The sequence below is a fragment of the Trichosurus vulpecula genome, chromosome 1 (genome assembly GCF_011100635.1).
Source record: "Trichosurus vulpecula isolate mTriVul1 chromosome 1, mTriVul1.pri, whole genome shotgun sequence".
Classification (NCBI taxonomy): Eukaryota; Metazoa; Chordata; class Mammalia; order Diprotodontia; family Phalangeridae; genus Trichosurus; species Trichosurus vulpecula.
Genome location: NC_050573.1, coordinates 552171379 through 552191040, shown reverse-complemented (window position 1 = coordinate 552191040; position 19662 = coordinate 552171379). Strand labels below are relative to the sequence as shown.

At 39.4% G+C, this 19662-nt stretch overlaps 1 protein-coding gene across 1 annotated transcript in view; it reads left to right on the top strand.

Annotated features, from left to right (window-relative positions):
* Positions 1 to 1844: 1844 nt before the first annotated feature.
* Positions 1845 to 19662, top strand: part of TMC5 (transmembrane channel like 5) — a 76538-nt gene continuing 58720 nt past the window's right edge. The window contains 8 exon segments of the mRNA XM_036749301.1: positions 1845 to 1978; positions 1980 to 2005; positions 2535 to 2891; positions 2970 to 3075; positions 3806 to 3966; positions 10406 to 10471; positions 14923 to 15015; positions 16883 to 16982. Of these exon segments, the coding sequence (XP_036605196.1) occupies positions 1845 to 1978; positions 1980 to 2005; positions 2535 to 2891; positions 2970 to 3075; positions 3806 to 3966; positions 10406 to 10471; positions 14923 to 15015; positions 16883 to 16982 (1043 nt within the window).

Genomic DNA, 19662 nt, shown 5'->3' with positions numbered 1-19662 from the left:
CAAGATAGTCCTGGAAGAGGGCAGGGTTGTCATCTTTGCCCTGAGTTATTTCTTTAATTTTTTGAAATATTTTTTGCTTTTGAAATCCTGTTCTTAGGCCTTCTAACAGGCAAATTACCACATGGTCTCTCTTTCCCCTATCCTCACTCTTCTGATAGTCCCATCCCAGGTCACTGGTAGGAATAGCAGCCATTCCAGGAGGGTATTTTGTGGGGTCATTGCTAGCCAAACAATCCCCAAATTTTGGGACTTGTTCTCAGCTTCTCCTCTTTTTCTCAGTGGTACAACAGGTGAAGAAGGGGATATGCAAATCACCCCCAGAAAGCTCAAATTGTACAGACACATCCCTAAAGCCCTCGGCAAACTTAGTGGGATCTTCAGAGTATTGGCCCTGAGTGAGGTCTGAGACAGAAAATGGGATAGGCACTGTAATTGTCCCGCTGGGCAAAGCAGCTACTTCTCTTAGATGAAAAAGCCCTGAAGGCACTGTGGAAAGGGGTGGGGGGAGGGTTGAGGGAAGGGAAATAAGAAGTCCCACTTCTTGTGAGGGAGGAGCTGGGCAATGCTGGCTGAACTACATTGGATGGACTGGCAAGGGAAAAGATCGGCTGGCACTGGAGGAGGGGGAGGGACCAAGGGAGGAGGTGCAGCATAGGGTATGTGGAAGGTGAAGGAGGCAGGAAACAAGGTGAGGGGGGGGGTAGAGAAGAAGGGGAGGAAGACCAAGGGAAAGAGGGAGTGGCTAAGGGGGGGCATGGGAAACAGGAGGGGACAAGGAATAATAAGGTAGGGATGGTGGTTAGAATGGAGGCAGGGAAGCGGGGAGGCAAAGCCCTGGGGGCCATAAGAGGGTCATCCAAAATGTCCAGTTGAACCCCATTTCCCTTTTGTGGAGCGACTCTAACTATGAGCATCTTACAATCTTTTCTGAGAATGGGATCCCGAGATAGCTCGATGAAGGCCATTATGTAGGATATTTCCATCCATTTCCCTTCTTGGCTATAAATCTAATTGTAAGGGAATATTGTATTGTAAAGACCTCAAAACGGACCATGCTTGATGGTCCTCCAGGTGATACTGAGGCCAAGCTGTGTTACAAAAGAGCACAAGTCTTTTCCTTTTAAGTTCTTCAGAGAAACTAAATTTTTTGTAAAAGACAACCCAAACGTGAATTTTTGGGAATTGAAAAGGATTGACCCATTAAGGGATGTGGGGGCTGGGAGTTCCTTCCCTCTGTAAAGGAGGATCCTGGAGTAGACCTAGGGAAAACAAAACAAAAAAAGAAACAAAAAACACCCGAAAAAATGAAAAAAAAATGCATGAGGTTTTCCCAATTCCCTAGTATTGAGATAATCTACAGAATTGGCCATGGGCTTCTGGTTAGGGTGTCCTTTATGTCCTCTATGCTGCAGGTGTGCCCAGGTTTGTGGCCCCAAACGGAACCACTGGACCAAGAGCCTGAGACCCAGTACAAGACAGCCTTGTAACCATTTGACCTAATGGAATCTGAGAGGTCAGGCCTGAAAAACACCTCTAAGCCTTCCTAGGTGCTTGGAGAGTGACCCCAATTGCAGGGTGCCCAGAGCTATACCCCATCATTTTGATATAGTGATCCCTCTAATGGGGCTCTGTTGAATCATTTCCTATTTTATGGAGAACACTTTGGTTTGTCTGATTCATACATAGCCTGTTGTCAGTGAGAGGAAATAAAGTTGGGTTCTCTCTCTCTCTCTCTCTCTCTCTCTCTCTCTCTCTCTCTGCAAAGATTCAGTAATTGCTGACTGAGAAAAGACCTTGGAATAAGGGAAGTGCTAATACATCATTGTGAAGAATCTTTCTTCAACATGACTGCCTTCCATAGGAACCAAAGATATGAAGAAGAACCCGATTACCCAGACTTCTCCAACTCCAGGGTAAGTCTGGGCTCCCCAGACAGTCCAGACTATCCATATTCCTGGAATAATTCCAACAACCTGAAGTCCAAAGTATTCAAGCACTCATAATTATGCCTGTTGAGGTCTAGGGGTGCTTGAACCCTGAAATTCAAGGGCAAGTGGCACAGGTCCTGCCTCAAATGAATTCAACTCAAGCCTTCTTTCAGCCAGAGATAAGTTTTATTAGAACAGCAGTTGAGGTGGGTGAGATTTTAAGAATCCACACTATTGTTAAACTTGTATTGAAAAGCAAGGCTGAATCTGAGCATTGAGCTCTTTAATGGAGCAAAGATGGACCTTTTATACAGAAGACTGGGAAGGTCTGGATGTGATCTAGGAGTGGCCAAGTAGTCTAGGGTGACTGGGAGATAACAGAGGAGGTCTGGGAAAGGCTGGGTGCCCCAGGGAAAGCCAGGGACCTGGATCAACAGGAGTGGCAGTCCACATTGGGGCCACAATGAAGGGATTATTAACTGGGAAGGGCCAGGTGTCCCAGGCAAACTTCAGGGCCCTGGGCTGTGTGGGAAAGTCCAGGGGCTTTTCCTTTTGGGGCTCCAGATCCCAAAGACATGGTCTTTTCCTTTTAGGGGTTCGGATCCCATCCCTATCATTCCGAGGCACTGAACAGTCCAGATTATCCTGGAACTGAGGACTACCTAGACAATCGAGGCTTCAGGAATCATCAGGAGTATCCAGGCTTCCATACAAATCCAGCCTTTTCAAGATCCCAAAGGACTCCTGACTATCCAGGTTCTAGAAAGAGTTCCCACCATTCAAGGTCCAGGCACAACCCAGACTCCTTCAGCTTTGAGATGATTCCCGACTATCCTGGGGCTGAGGACTATCAAGACTCCAGAGAGCATCTAGGTGATCCAGGTTCTGGGAACAATGCTTACAGTGCAAGTTCCAAGAACTATCCAGACCGCCCAGGTTCCCTGGGAATTCCAGATCATATGGGTGCCAAGGAGTATCGAGGCTCCAGGACCAGAAATAATCAGAACTATCCAGGCTTCCTGGGAGTTCCAGACTATCCAGGTGCTGAAGACAATGGTGATCCAAATAATTGGGGAAACGCATATAACCAAGAGACTCAGAACAATCATGACTACTCCTATTCAGAGAAACTGGGAATGGACAGAGGGTAAGTGTCAAGAGCCTGACCTCCAAGAGATTTGGTTTGGAAAGTCATTGGAAAACACATATCAATAAATGAGAGAAAGAGCAGATCAACAAAATGGGCATACATCTAAAAAGAATCTAGAAAAACAACAAATTTAAAATGTCCAAGTAAACACCAAAAATAGAAATTCTAAAAATCAAAGGACAGATGAACAAAATTGAAAGTTTCAAAAAGTTTAATAAATAAAACTAGAAACTAGAAAACAATAAAATAGATAAATTGTTGCCTAATTTGATTTAGAAAATACAAAGAAGAATACTAAATTACCAGTATCAAAAATGAAAAAAAGGTTAATTTACAACCAATGAAGAAGAAATAAAAGCAATTATTAGGAGCCATTTTCCCCAACTATCTGCCAATAAAACTGACAATAAAGTCTGTGGGACTGAAAGAAATTATTTAGCTTGGGTCAAATACACCTAACCCTAACCCTAAAGGGCCATATATTGTGGTCACTTTTGACCCCACAAGATGGACCTAAATTAGGCTCAGGGCCCTTTTCCTCAGAGAGAGCATCTAAAATTTATTGTCAATCATGCTGTACAATCTGCCAGGAAGGCAGATGGACCCTTCCCCCACTCCCCGAAGTGGTGGGTAGGAAGTAAATGTGCTTCTGAAGAAAGCCCTTTTTCAGTAAATTCCACTGTTTAAATGTTTGAAATTTTATTAATTTTGTCAAATCATACTATAGGGCAGGTAACGAGAGTCCTCATTCTGGGCTTTTCCACCGGACCTCAGGTTCTCCTGGGAGAGGGAATCAAGATCACCCAGAATCCTTCCAAATGATCTCAAGGCAGCCCACATCTCTGTACAGCAAGCACCCAATGCCAGATCCTGATGGTGGTGGATACAGTAAGTATTTTCCAAGACCATATTTATAAGATTGTGACTTGCTAAGAAATTAAACATGGTATCTTCAGGGAGAGTGCACTGTTGAATACTAGTAACTTATGCATTATGATTTTTCATCATCTCAGTTTAACATAATTTAGTGATCAGTCAGCTATAGCAACAATCTGCTAGCAGCTACTGTGGCTACATAAAACCAACAACAACCAGCACACAGAAGGCCACTAACACAGGTTTTTTGATCTACTTTTCTAAGGAAAGCAACTTTAAGGGGTTAACAATCTCAGTTTAATCAAACATACATATATCATTCACTTAGTTCAAGGGAAAAAGATCAGCCCCCTGAGCTTCGAGGCAAATACAAATAGAAATTACCAACATCAACAGACAGACCTTGTCTGATTCAAATCACAATTCATAGTTACTAGAGAAGCACCAATATCTATCTGTCTGGGTTATCAAAGCCAGGGGGCAGTTACGGCTTGCTCAGAGTCTCAACACTCCTTCCATGAGTAAGCCCCCAAAGTCAAACACCAAGCTCCCCTCTCGGAGCCCTGCGGACTCTGACCTCACCCAGGCTGGGTGGGTGAAAGTTCCCCATCCCCAGTATCACATCATATACAAGTCAATGACTCCCAATTGTCTTAGTGCTGAGAAATGTTCCAAGACAAGATCCCACTTTACCAGCCCCATTCAAAGAAAGGCCAGAATCATTAAAGGCATTTAAGAGAAGAACAGCAAAAAGCCCCAGCCAACAAGCATGTATCATTGAGTACCTTCACTGTGATGAGTGCAGTACTAGGCACTGCAGTGGGATACAAATGATACAAGATCTAGCCCATGTCCCCTAGGAGCTTGAAAGACAGCTGTGTGATGCAATAGATAGAGTACTGGTTTTGGAAACCAGAGTTCAAATATGACCTTAAACACTTACTAGCTGCATGACCCTGAGAAGGTCATATTAGCTTGTTCTGCCTCAGTTTTTTTTCATCTGTAAAATAGAGTAATGGTACCCACCTCCCAGGGTTGTTGTGAGGATAAAATAAGAATATTTATAAGGTGCTGTACAAACCTTAAAGCAACAGTTCCAACCAGGGTTGCATGAGATCAAAACCATTTTTATGACAATACTGAGGTGTTATTTGCTTATTAAAACACTCCCCTTTTCAACTACATGCCTGTGTGAGGCCAGATTTTCTTGATTAATTCAACCAAAACGACATATTGTAAGATATTGCAACAGATTGAGTGCAGAATCAGATATGAAAATCCAACAGTCTTCCATTAAACCAGACATTAGAGATTTGCAAAAAATAAAAATAAAACAATGCCACTCTTCTTGCTAAATTTCTTTTATTTTGGAAAATATAGGTTTTTTTCACTAAAATGTCATTTAAGTTGACATATAATGCATTTATTATTGGTTTTTAACCTTATCAGCTTTCATTTTTAATACAGTAAATGTTGATAGGTATTATCTACACAAACAAAAGTTTTTTGGGGCCCTGAATAATTTTAAGGGTATAAAGGGGATTTGAGACCAAAGAAATTGAGGACCATTGTATAAAGTACTAGCTAGCTATTGTAGTCTAGATGGGAAGATGAAACAGATACACCTTGAAAAAGAATTAAAAACATTTTAAAGGAGGATTGCAATAATTATATTCAACAAGATATTTGTCCAAGGAATTGCAAAATAGCATAGTGCATACATCATTATCATCTTTCTTTTTTAAAAAAAAAATTATTAATTTATTTTTAGTTTTCAACATTCACTTCCACAAGATTTTGAGTTCCAAATTTTTTCCCCATCTCTCCCCTCCCCCCACCCCAAGAGAGTGTGCATTCTTATTACCCCTTCCCCCAATCTGCCCTCCCCCCATTCTTATCCCATTCCCTTTTATTTTCCTGTAGGGCAAAATAGATTTCTATACCCCATTACCTGTATATCTTATTTCCCAGTTGCATGTAAAAACAATTTTTAACATTTGTTTTTAAAGCTCTGAGTTCCACATTCTCTCCCTTCCTTCTTCCTTACCCACTCTCATTGAAAAGGCAAGCAATTCGATATAGGTTATACATATGTAGTTATGCAAAATATTTCCATAATAGTCATGTTGTGAAAGACTAACTATATTTCCCTCCATCCTATCCTGCCCCCCATTTATTCTGTTCTCTCCTTTGACCCTGTTCCTCCTCAAAAGCATTTGCTCCCCTCCCCCAGTCTGCTCTCCCTTCTGTCATCTTCTGCTCTCTTATCCCCTTCTCTCCTACTTTCCTATAGGGTAATATATATTTCCATACCCAATTGAGTGTGTATGTTACTCCTCCCTTAAGCCGAATCCTATGAGAGTTAAGTTCACTCATTCCCTTTCACCTCTCTTTTCTTCCCCTCCAGTGTAAAAGCTTTTTCTTCCCTATTTTATGTGAGATGGTTTACCCCATTCTACCTCTCCCTTTCTCCTTCTCCCAGTACATTCCTCTCTCTCACCCCTTAATTTTTTAGATATCATCCTTTCATATTCAACTCACTCTATGCCCTCTGTATATGTGTGTGTGTATACATACTATATATACACACATATATATGCATATACATACATATATATATACATACATATATACACAAGTTACAACTATTTTAAATTCATGGGCACCCTGTATATATGTGTGTATGTATGTGTGTGTGTGTATGTGTGTGTATATATATATGTTTGTATGTATGTATGTATTCCCTCCAACTACCCTAATACTGAGAAAGGTCTCATGAGTTACAAATATCATCTTTCCATGTAGGAATGTAAACACTTCAACAAGTCATTTATGACTTCTCTTTCCTGTTTACCTTTTCATGCTTCTCTTGGGTCTTGTATTTGAAAGTCAAATTTTCTATTTGGCTCTGGTCTTTTCATTGAGAAAGCTTGAAAATCCATTTTTTCCCTTAAAGGATTATACTCAGTTTTGCTGGGTAGGTGATTCTTGGTTTTAATCCTAGCTCCATTGACCTCCGGAATATCATATTCCAAGCCCTTCGATCTCTTAATGTAGAAGCTGCTAGATCTTGGATTATTCTGATTATGTTTCCACATACTCAAATTGTTTCTTTCTGGCTGCTTGCAGTATTTTCTCCTTGATCTGGGAGCTCTGGAATTTGGTGACAATATTCCTAGGAGATTTCTTTTTGGGATCTATTTGAGGAGGCAATCTGTGGATTCTTTCGATTTCTATTTTGCCCTGTGGCTCTAGAATATCAGGGCAGTTCTCCTTGATAATTTCTTGAAAGATGGTATCTAGGCTCTTCTTTTGATCATGGCTTTCAGGTAGTCCAATAATTTTTAAATTATCTCTCCTGGATCTATTTTCCAGGTCAGTGATTTTTCTAATGAGATATTTCACATTGTCTTCCACTTTTTCATTCCTTTGGTTCTGTTTTATAATATCTTGATTTCTCGTAAAGTCACTAGCTTCCACTTGCTCCAATCTAATTTTTAAGGTAGTATTTTCCTTCAGTGGTCTTTTGGACCTCCTTTTCCATTTGGCTAATTCTTCCTTTCAAGGCATTCTTCTCCTCATTGGCTTTTTGGAGCTCTTTTGCCATTTGTGTTAGTCTATTTTTTAGGGTGTTGTTTTCTTCAGTGTATTTTTTCAGTATTTTTTTGGGTCTCCTTTAGCAAGTCATTGACTTGTTTTTCATGGTTTTCTCGCAACCTTCTCATTTCTCTTCCCAATTTTTCCTCTACTTCTCTAACTTGCTTTTCCATATCCTTTTTGAACTCTTCCATGGCCTGAGACCAGTTCATGTTTTTCTTGGAGGCTTTTGTTGTAGGCTCTTTGACTTTGTTAACTTCTTCTGGCTGTATGTTTTGGTCTTCTTTGTCACCAAAGAAAGATTCCAGAGTCTGAGACTGAATCTGAGTGTGTTTTCGCTGCCTGGCCATGTTCCCAGCCAACTTACTTGACCCTTGAGTTTTTCAGCAGGGTATGACTGCTTGTAGAGTTAAGAGAACTATGTTGCACGCTTGGGGGGATGCGCCAGCTCTGCCGCACCAGCATTCCTCCTTCCCCAAGAACCCCCAACCGGGACTGGACTTAGATCTTCAGCAGGCTCTTCACTCCTGCTCTGATCTGCCACTTAATTCCTCCCACCAGGTGGACCTGGGGCCGGAAACAACTGCAGCTGTAGTTCTGTAGCTGCCCCACCTCCGCTGCCCCCCGGGGTGGTAGCCAAACTGTGAACTCATTCCACTCCCGCAGCTTTTCCCACTAACCTACTCTTTTGTCTTTGGTCTTTGTGGGTTGAGAAGTCTGGTAACTGCTGCAGCTCACTGATTCAGGGTGCTAGAGCATGCTCCACCCGGCTCCTGGTCTGGTTGGTCTGCACCGCCCACGCTGGGCTCTGCTCCGCTCTGCTCCCAGCTCCGTGCGGGATAGACCTTACCCAGAGACCATCCAGGCCATCCTGGGCTGGAGCCCTGCTTCCCTCTGCTATTTTGTGAGTTCTGCAGTTCTAGAATTGGTTCAGAGCCATTTTTTATAGGTTTTTGGAGGGACTCGGCGGGGAGCTCATGCTAGTCCCTGCTTTCTAGCCGCCATCCTGGCTCCGCCCCCCTCGCTTCCCCTAGCTTCTTTTGAGAGTCTCAGCTAAAATCTCCACCTTTTACAAGAAACCTTTCCATATTCCCCTTAATTCTAGTGCCTTCCCTCTGTTTATTATTTCCAATTTAGCCTGTTTTGAGGGTGTTTGTACCTAGTTGGTCACATATCATCTCATTAGACTGTGAGCTCATGGAGGGCAGGAACTCTCTTTTCCCTTTCTTTGTGTTCCCAGCTCTTAGCACTGTACCTGGCACATAATAGGCACTTAACATCTATTGACTGATTTAGTCATTGTCAGTGTATGTACCAAATTTTTGTTTTGGCATTCTTCACATTATTTGGCAACTTTCCATATTTCTTTCTATTCTTCATTTTACATTTCTAGTGGGGCAGATGCTTTTCTCATTTGACCTTCAGCTGTCTAGCTATCCAAATAGTACCTGCACAGAAAGCTCCTTTGAGTATGCAGAATTTGCTTATTGATCTCATATTAATTCACATTTGCATAGCATTTTATAAGTCCAAATGTATAAACCATCTCATTTGGTCTCTGCATCAGTTCTATATCTTAGGTGGATCAAGTGTTCTTATTCATGTTTAACAGAGAAGAAAGGGGAAGTTCTGTAGAATTGAGTACTTGAGGGTTCAGTTTCTCACAGCTGGGAGTTTCTCAAAGCTACGTCTGTCTCTCTGATTCCAAGGTCAGTGTTTTTTCCAGCACAACCTGCTGTCCCAGGGAGGACTAGCTATGTTGCCCCAAATCATTTGCTCCTTTGCAAGTTTAGATTTTTACCATTGTTTGCCTCTAGCGTAAAATGAACATAAATGCAAATAGGGCAGATTGCCCAGGAGCCTTAGCCTCCGTGAAAGCATTTGAACGTCAGTGTCGTATGGTAAAAAGAACACTGAACTTGGGTCCATAAGGACCTTGGTTGGAACACCTACTCTAGACACGTCGCCTCGTGCAGGTGAGTTACCTGCCTGAGCTTCAGTTTATTCATCTGTAAAGTGGAGGCAGTAATATACTTCCTCCCTGTCAGGATCCAATTTATGAGCCTTAAATGAGAAAGCATACATACAAGTGCTATAGAAATATGAGTTGTCATAGCATTTTTTTTCCTTGAAAATGAAGATACTTAAGATGAATGTTTTTGAAAGGAAAACTTGGGAGGTTCTTTTCACCTCTGAGTTTATTATGCCCATTGCCAGGTTGCCTCTGACAGAGCCCTATTTTCCTTCCTTTTCTCTATTGAAAGACTGGCATTTACTATTACCAGTTAATGCTGGGAAAAAAATAAAATGTTAGAACTGAAAGGGCACCTCAAAAGAGATCATCTAGCCTAAAGGTTCTAAGCCTATGAATTTTAAAAAATGTAGTTAGTTATATTTCTACGTAATTGGTTTTCTTTGCAATCCTGTGAATTTTGTTTTATGTTTTAAAAATATTGTTCTGGAAAGGGATCCATAGGCTTCACCAGGTTGTCACAAGGTTTCATGACACACAAAAAAGGTTAACTATTCTAGATCTAGTCCAATTCCTTTGCTTTATTAAGGGAGGAACTGAAGTCCAGAAGAATTAAGATAAATGCTAAGGCATTCATTAGAATCTGAATCTGAGAGAGAATTCAGTTCCTAAAAGACTACCATTGAGTTTGAAAATTATTCATGTATTTTTATATTTAACATCGATAGTTTTTTCTTTTGTCCCATTACCCATTGACATCAATTACTTATTTAAAAGAATTGTGCCTAGAAAAGTGTCTTTTTCTCTCTATAAATATTATTCATTTGATAGTAAATGCCATTCCTTCCTCCTATTTTTTTTCTTTATTCTCCGTACTAATAGGAAACCCTGCCTATGATGAAAGCAGTCTAGATGGAGATTATAGAAATCAGCACTCCGGAAGAGAAGGTGAGCATATGGGAGATATAAACATGACTCAAATAGAAAACAACCAATCAATTCAAAACTGGGGTTGAATTTTAAACTGATTTCATTGGGCTATTACCAGTTATCTTGACTTTTGTCTCGACACTGGCCTTCGATGACTCTGGAGGAGAGAGTGAGACAGATGACAACTCTGCCTCATACGCATGATGTCATCGATCCTCATCAAGGACGAAGGACAACCAGCAATAACAATTTGAAACCTCTGGAGAGGTGCAGGTGCTGATGCAACACTCAGTTCAGCTTAGCGTTTTTTTACGTAGGAGACAGAGAATATTGAGCCTCAAAGACAGGCATACACAAGATGGTGAAGAATGATCAGAAGGGGTGCATTGATAGGAAGGCTTGACTTTGAATTGGTCATAATTCATAAATCTGTGATCACAGGTGGTCATAAAAATTGGTCATAATGGCATAAACCTATGCTGTATGACTTGAGGTAACCCAAAGGTCTACCCCACCTTCCTTTGATCAAAAACATCTCATTCATCTGCCCACTACAACTGAAGCAATAAAGCTTTACTTCTTAAGAACCATATTGAATAAATAGAGATTTTTAGCTGAGTTAAGACATCATATTACCTTTAAAAAGATTATAATTAGTTACTCATCTTGAAGTAAGTTATCTGATAAATTCTTTAGAAGACAGTATATCAGAGACCAAGAGACAGAGTGCATCAATATGTCCCTTTAAAACTATCATTATAAGATGCGCCTCCAAGTCTTACTGCAGATATTATAACTTTTGATATATCTTTTTGATAACATAACCTTTGTACCTTCTCTCCTAGTTTTCTTGGCTTCCTTCAAATTTCACCTAAAGTCCCACCTTCTACAAGAAGCCTTTCTCAGTCTTTATTTTTTAATTTAATTTTTATTTTCAGTTCCAAATTCTCTACCTCCCTCCACCCCATCCCCCAGCCATCCAGAAGGCAAGAAATATGATACAAATTATACATGCCAAATGTGCTTTCCACAATAACCATGTGTTAGTCATTCTAAATCTTAGTGCTGTCCCTCTGTGACTATCTCCAACTTCCCCTGTACAGATTCTATTTGTACATAGCTGTTTGTATGTTGTCTCTCCCCTTCAACCATGTGCTCGAGAGCCTAGACTATCTTTTTGCCTTCCTTTGTGCTCACATCTTTTAGCACAGTTCCAACCACATAGTGGGCGCTTAATAAATGCGAGTTGACTATTAGAAATAGCTTAGAAACTCTATCTTCTGTTTCTAGAATCCTTTAGTCTACAATGAAGAATTCTGTTTCATCTTTTTCCCCTAGATACTGTGATACAGCCATCTCCCTGAAAGCAGGCCGGCTTGTGGATGTTGGTCCTAGGAGCCGTTTTAATTTTCTGAATTGTTTTTAAAATTACTTTTCAGTGTTTGGGAAAATAGAGATGATTTAAGCTTCCTTGGCACTGTAACTTTACCTGAGAGTGAAGTTGTAAGAATGGAGTGCTAGTCCTAATAGAGCAGAGGATCAGAGCCCAGGAAAAAGAATGTTTTCTGAGTTTTTGGGACAGAGGAAAGAGCAGAAGGTTGTTGAGAAAAGACCTAAGAAAAGAAAACATAATGATCATGTGGTGGAGGTCCTCATAAATGTCGAAGATCTTAGACCAGCATCCAGTATGTCAAGATCTCTGTTGCCCAGTTCATCCCAAAAAAAATGGCAGCAAAAAATTATTGATCTTGAGGATATGGACGTTGAAATGACAGAGGCTGTGCCTCCAAAGGTTCCAGCCTCCAGAAAGGGGAATCGGTTAAGCCGGATTTCAAATTCCATCTCGGTATCTTTTTCTCAGGCTTTTCACATCCGTGATCATTCAAATGATTGTTGTACAAATCCTCTAGGTAATGCTACCCTGGAGGGCCTGAAGGGAGGGCCTGAGAATGGAGGGAAACCTTTCTTACAAGGTGCCTGTGCTCCTTTGGTTTATACAAATTCATGAGACCATAGAGTTGTGAATTCCATAAGAATCCTCAAAGCAAGGAACACGAAACAAGAGAGTAAAGATGAAGGTTCTTGATAGCTTTGGGTACAGCAATTAATTTTCTCTATTGTAATGCAATAGAAAGACCGTTGGATTTAGAGTAAGAGGACTTGAGTTCAAATCCTGGTACTTCACCTTTCTAGGCCTCAGTTTCATCATTTATGTCATTTAACTAAATGACATACAAGATCCCTTCCTGCTTCAAATCTATGATCTTAATTTCCGACCCCTCCCTCTCTCTCTGTCTTCTCTCAATCTCTCTCTCTCTCTCTCTCTCTCTCTCTGTTCTCTCTCTCTGTTCTCTCTCTCTGTCTCTATATCTCTCCCTGTCCTCTCTCTCTCTGTCTCTGTCTCTCTGTCTTCTCTCTCTCTGTCTCTGTCTCTCGCTTTCTGTCTTGGAATCTGTCTATCCCTCCCTCTCTGTCTCTGACTCTGTCTCTATTTCCCTCTCTCTTCTCTTTCTTTCTCTGTCTCTCCCCTTACCCCCCTCTTTCTTTCTTTCTCTGTCTCTGTCTGTCTATATCTCTCTCTGTATATATATATATATATATATATATATATATACACATACACACACACACACACACACACACACATATGTATTGCCAACCTGGCCATAAATGTGTACGTGTGTCTGTCTGTCTATCTAAACAAAGAAATAAATATATCTATAGGTATAGAATCTGTATATCTAAAGAAACATATATAGACTTTATCTATACATATATAAAAACAAATATATCTGTGTCTACAGATATCTATAGATATAGCTATATGTCTGTCTATAGATACACCCACATATGCGTGCATAGATAGAGAGATAGCTACACACACATACACACATATATGTGTATAGACATGTATATACTTCTGTGTGAGTACATACCCTCTGGGCTATTCTGACTTACTTCAAAGGGTGACATTAGATTTTTTTCTTAATCTCAAAATTAATTTAAATTCAATTTTAAAAGTGGAAGAAACACACACAAGTATACACACACATATATGTACACATACATATATATACAATATCTGTCCCATATAGTGTTACTTACAGTTTTAAAAATCATTAGCAGAATGGAACTTGATTTTTTCAGATAAGTACTCTATAGAGAAAATTGTATATGTTATGTGGGGTTTTAGGTATAATTTATTATTGAATCCCATCTACATGTACACATGTACATATATTTTCTTTGTTTCAAAGCTGAGTATTTTTGCTTTGTTTATTCCACTGCAGGCTTAAAAGCTGTTGAACTCCAAACCTCTGCTGCCATAGGAATCCATCGTTAATCTCAGAAAACTAGGCAGTTGCAGAGGCAGTGTGGTGAAGGGGAAGACCACTGGCCTAGAAGTCAAAAGGCCGTGAGTCCTACCCCAGGCTCCACCGTTCCCTATCTGTGACACCCTGGGACAATTCCTTTAGTCTCTCTAGTCCTTTGTTTTTTTTTGCTAAAAGAGAAGACTAGAGGGGACGATCTCTAAGGTTTGGTCTAGCTCTAACATTCTATGATACCATGACCAAGATATGTAAGTAATAAACTATGAAACAAAGTGTAGTTGATGGCTTGTAGAGGGATGAGCTGTTGATAGACCAGTCTCGCTAATGACACCTCAGTTCCTAAGAAGCATTCCGCTAGATGTTATGGGTTCTATCCAGGGCAGTATTGGGGCCAGTCAAAGCTTTATTAGGATAGAGACTGGCAGGGGTGGGGGACCTGCAACCTTGAGGCCGCATGTGGCCTGCTAGGTCCCTGAGTCCAAGTTTTACAGAATAAATTTTGTACAACAAATGCCTTTATTAAGGGGATTTGTTCTATGAAGTTGGGATTCAGTCAAAGGGCTGCACTTAAGAATCTAGGATGCCACACATGGCCTTGAGGCCACAGGTTCCCCACCTCTAGTTGAGGAACGGTTTTGGGTTTCCTCATAGCCAACAATAAGAGAATAGGATAGGGTTGGACTTAAGATGAGCAGAAGGAATTGCAGAAGCTAAATTTGGAAGAGCATTTAAGGGTCAGCTTAGTTGAGGAAAGAGGAAAAGGCCAGTTCTACACTCTGATTCTCCGTCTTTCCCGGTTCTTCAAAGTCTATAAGCCAGCATAGATCCAGGTAGTCAGTATTTCCCTGGTAGAAGCCACATGTGCAAAACCTGTATTTTGAGAAAAATGTTCTCATCGCATTACTACTGACTGATTTTTTTTTGAAGGGGGGGCTTAACAATTCCAAAATGCTGATAAATAGCAAAATAGTAGATTTTTTTAAAATCAGAAATTATATTTTTCCATTGATAAAATTATACAATTTAATATTACATATAAGATAATACAATGTTAAATTGAAGGCATCAAGCTCGACAACAAGCTATTCATTAACTGTAGTCAATGAGCAGGATAGTTATTTACATCTTTTTTTACAGTTAATTCTTTTGGATGGAGAAGGAACTGGCATGAAGATGCCCTGCAGGCATATGATCCTACTTTTGTGACTATTGCAGACAAAACCAAGCATGGTAGGTTCCTGTGAGCTGATTCATTGGGGTGCAGTGATGGGGCATGTAGAAAATGATTTCGTGAACAATGCGTCAAAGTTCTAAAGAGTCCTTTCTCCTGGTGTGCCTTTATAGATATCTTTTTCTAAGGCAAGGGACTTACCACTAAAATCCAAATGTCTGGATAGCTTAAGTTTATTGCCAGGATGGTCTCTGACTTGTCTTTCTGAGGTATTTATGCCCTAGGCCCAAGATAGATGCTGGAGGAAGGCATTTTGGAATTCATATTGCTCCAAGTGCTGTTTTGTCAATGGCTTTAGAGGTCATTCCGTGGGTCTAGAAGTTAAGCTTGTGTTGTGGGTTAGATGCTATGAAAAACAGGATCTGTTTGGAAAGGTTTTATTTTATTATGACACAGCCCCTGGCACATAGTAGATGCTTTATAAATGCTAGTTGAATGATAGAGCTTGATTTAAAGGGTCGCCTAGCAGAGCCATAACTACCAGTTTTGGTGACTGGAGCAAACGGCATGAAACAAGTCCGAGGCAAACAACACTGAGTACCCTAAAATCAACTTTCCAATTCAATGGATCAGGTGAGGAGACTGGGAGACACCAACCCTCAATCTGAGGGGCAGATGCCACTGTAGGGCTTTATCTAATAAGAGAGGCAGAGTTCTGGGTGCAATCTGAAGTCACCGCTAAGAATTTTGCCACCCAGGAAGAGCAGAGCCAGGCTGGAAAGAAGCTCACCTACTATGTAGTTCCTCTGGGGAGGAAGTAAACAAGGATATCTGGCAACTTGTTAGTTTTGTTCATTATTCTTGCCTAATAGATGCTAAGCTCAGTTGTTGCTAGCTGTTGAAGGAGTATAGGTGCAGTCGAAATATAAATGTAGCAAAGTTTGCATGATCCTTCAAAATGATCTTTTTCAATGTTGTCCCCTATACATTTTCCCTGGTGCAAATCCCTAATTCTGTCCCTGTTGGGTAAAATAGATGACTCCTCTAAATCTCTTCCAGTTTTGTGGCATGTGACTTGGAATAAGAGAATGTAATTCAGCAGAAGACAAAGACTAAAAGTATGGAGATAAGAATTTTTTTTTGAGAATTAAAAGGATTTTATTGTTGCTACATCAAGGTAGCAACACGTTGACAAGCTGATCATTGAATATCAGCAATGGCTTCAAGGCGTGAACAGCACATATAGGGAACTTTCAAACAATTCTGATCGGTCCCCCTCAGCAGAAGAGGTCGGGCCCTTGAAAGAGATGAGAAATTTAACCCAAAAAGTTGTCTACTTTTGTTCTGCTTGGCGATTCCAACTGGACGAAATGTAAAACCATCTCAGGTTCGGTTTGGAGAAACATTCTGATGTTCTAATTCAATCATTTTAGAAAATACATAAACTGAGTTTCAGTTCAGGTGAATTGAATAGACTTTTTTGTTATGGAAGAATAATTTTTAATTAGTAGCTTGGTAAAAAAAAACGATTAATACATTAATTATAAAAAACAAGGGGCTAGAAGGGAGACAGAGAGAAATAAGACTCAATGACTACCACCATAAAGTTTATAGTCTAATAGAGGCACAAAACGTATGCAAATAATTTACTATAAATTAAAATGTGCTAACTACCTGAGAGGGGTATGAATACAATGCTCTGAGTTCAGAATTAATATTAAATTCAATTTCTGGGTTTGGTAATTGAGTATGATGTATTTTGTTGTATGGTTCTGAGTTCTGTTTGAGTACTTAGCTCCAATCCATTTGGAGCCATTCTCATTTCTCACAACTCTCCTATAATGTGGTTCTTGTGGTTGTTTTATAGGAGGTTGCTTGTTTTTGTAAACCAAGAGTCATTTCTTTTTTTTTATGACCCTTATACAGAGGAAAAGTTGGTTGCATCTCTCATAAACTTAACAGCTAGAGACAGAAACAAAATCATAAGGAATCAGCCATTGACCATACAGGAAAAGAGGAAAATTAAGTAAGTACTGAGACTTTTTCTTTTATCCTGAGCTGAATATGAATATCCATGATCTATTTCAGATACATCTTTAGAGGGTAAGAGAAACTTCTAGTCCAGGAATTCTATAACAAACAGAGAAAAAAAGATATCTATATTTTACACTGAAATTCTCACGTTTGGTGTCATATTTTTCTCGTATGTTAGGTGTCCATTTTAGAATTCAAGAGAATGCCAACTTCACAGTCCAGTCTCTGCTATTGGGTGGCTTAGAGTAAATCATTTCACTTTTTGTGACCTTGGTTGCCTCATCTTTAAAATAATAAAGATGATCTGTAGAATTTTTTTTTATTCTGAACTTAAATAAAATAAGTACTTATAGGATTTTATTTATAGGATTTCTCAAGTTCTTTCCAGGTCTAACATTCCATTCCTGCAACAAGATAACATCACTGAGATGAGCAAGACTTTTAGTTTCAGGTTCCCAGAGATATTTAAAGCATTGTTAGCATGAATTCTTTTTGCAGTGATGTTATAGATTAAAAAAAAAGATCATAGAATTTTTATTTCTTGTTTCATTTTTAATTTTTGTACCCACTGATACAAACTTTTTTGGGGACAAACCCTAGTTAGCACAAGTTCCTTTCTGAACTTAACACTAAGACTGGTAACACAATTCAAAGAGAATGACTTAGAGTATTTTTTTTGGTGAAGACTACAGTCTAGCTACAGGATTCTCCCTCCTTAGAATATATAATGGTGTATACCATGGGACTGGGATAAGGTGAAGCTCCTATCTGTGCTGGAAATTGTACTGTATCATACCCTGAATTGTCAGGTGTTGAGGCGTTAGTAAACTGCTAAGTAGCAGCTTTTTTATATCCTGATTTTTTTTCTTAATTCAGTCATTTCAAATGCTTTTTGCTTTTTTCAGCTACAGTTGTTGCCCCATACACTGCAGCCTTCTTGCCCCCAAAATAGAACCTCTCCTTGTAACAAAGGAAAACGGTTAAGTCAGTCCAACCAGCACAATGAAAGCATCTTTAGTATACGCAAACCAGCCGGCTCTCCTAAAGGCATCTGTTAGTGAATCAAAATTCTTTACCAAGTGGAGACACGTATCTTTCAGAAGCAATATTGAGCATTGCATTTAATCCACATCCGGTTGTCATGGCCTGATCATTAGAATTAGTGAGCACATGGTTTTCCTGCAGTTGCCAAGAGGCTGATGAGATGACCAGTCTGACCTGTGAAACAAAGAAAGATACAAAACAGCTCTTAGTTCTGTGGAGTCTGCTTTGCTTCTGCAACGACTGAGGCAGAACAATACCAAAGGATGCAGAAAGGGCAGAAATTCACATAGTTTTTAGACTAGCAGTATTAATTTATTCATTGGTGTCCTAGGATCTTTGTTCACTCATCAGGGAATGGATGGACTGCTGGGGGAACTGAACCTTGTCAATATTTGCATTCTCAAAATCAGTGAAACCAAAATACACAAGGAAGTTGCAACTAAATGAAAAAAGGGTACCTTGAAAGAACAAATAAAGGTTTCATTGTATACACAAATGCAACGAGACACGACATATCATGAGACACTTGACTATCTCCGCTTGAGGTTCTTGTGAAAATCATAAACCAAAAAGACCAAAAGAAAGATAATTGGAGTTTATATATCAATATATTATATATAATATGACATATGATATATTAATTATATAACAATATAATTAATATGTTAATAGAGAATGAAGAAACAGAGACGTTTTTTGAAAAACTCGATATCTCTCTAATCTTTTTAACATATACATTTACGTTGACATTAATGTGACAGTAGACACAGAAGAAAAGAATGAAAAGTATGTTGGAAAGTAAATTGTGAGATTAAGAAATGAAAGCAGTCAAAGACTGGTAGACTATACTAAAGTTCCATGCCTCTTTTTTATGAATACTTTATTTTAAAAAGAGTGTTAGGAGGCATTCTATATGGTAAGCTCCCAACACAACAAAAAATAAAAGCATATGTAACTAGACAAGAAATGACTGGTAGTCAGTGTGATAATTAGCTGTTAGCTTGCAGTCTGACTAAGAGCTAGTTAGATCTAGAAGACAGGTAAAGATAAGAATTATAACAGCTCCAACACTACTTACTCAAATAAGTGATTGATACTCCAAAATGGGAAATGGACAAAGAAAAAGACATTGACTCTGATTATCACAATTTCTTATAGAAGTTTAACTGATATAAGACAATTTCCACAATAAGGAGATAAATTTTCCAAAAATTATCTCAGCCAGAAAATATCTGATCTCCTTGCAAAGTGGAAGGACATAACAGCCAAAGGTAATATCACTTTATAACATAAACTTAATTGTCACATATTTAAATTCATAATAAAAATGTTGCAGAAAAAGACATTGGAGATAAAAGTCAATATTACCTCACAAAAGCATGAAGAACTTTGGAGGGAAAAACAGTCTTTGAAAAACTTGGTGTGAGACTCAGCTAAGCTAGGTTGCTTCAAGAGCATTTATAGATGATAGTGAGAGAAGTATAATGAATAGGCAAATGATAAAACTGCGATTTCTGTAGAAACCTATGGAGCTTGGAATGATGAATTTCATTTGGCTACAGCATGTTACTAAAGATGGCTTCCATGCAAGAAGTGGCACAAAAAGATATCCAAGATATGTATAATCA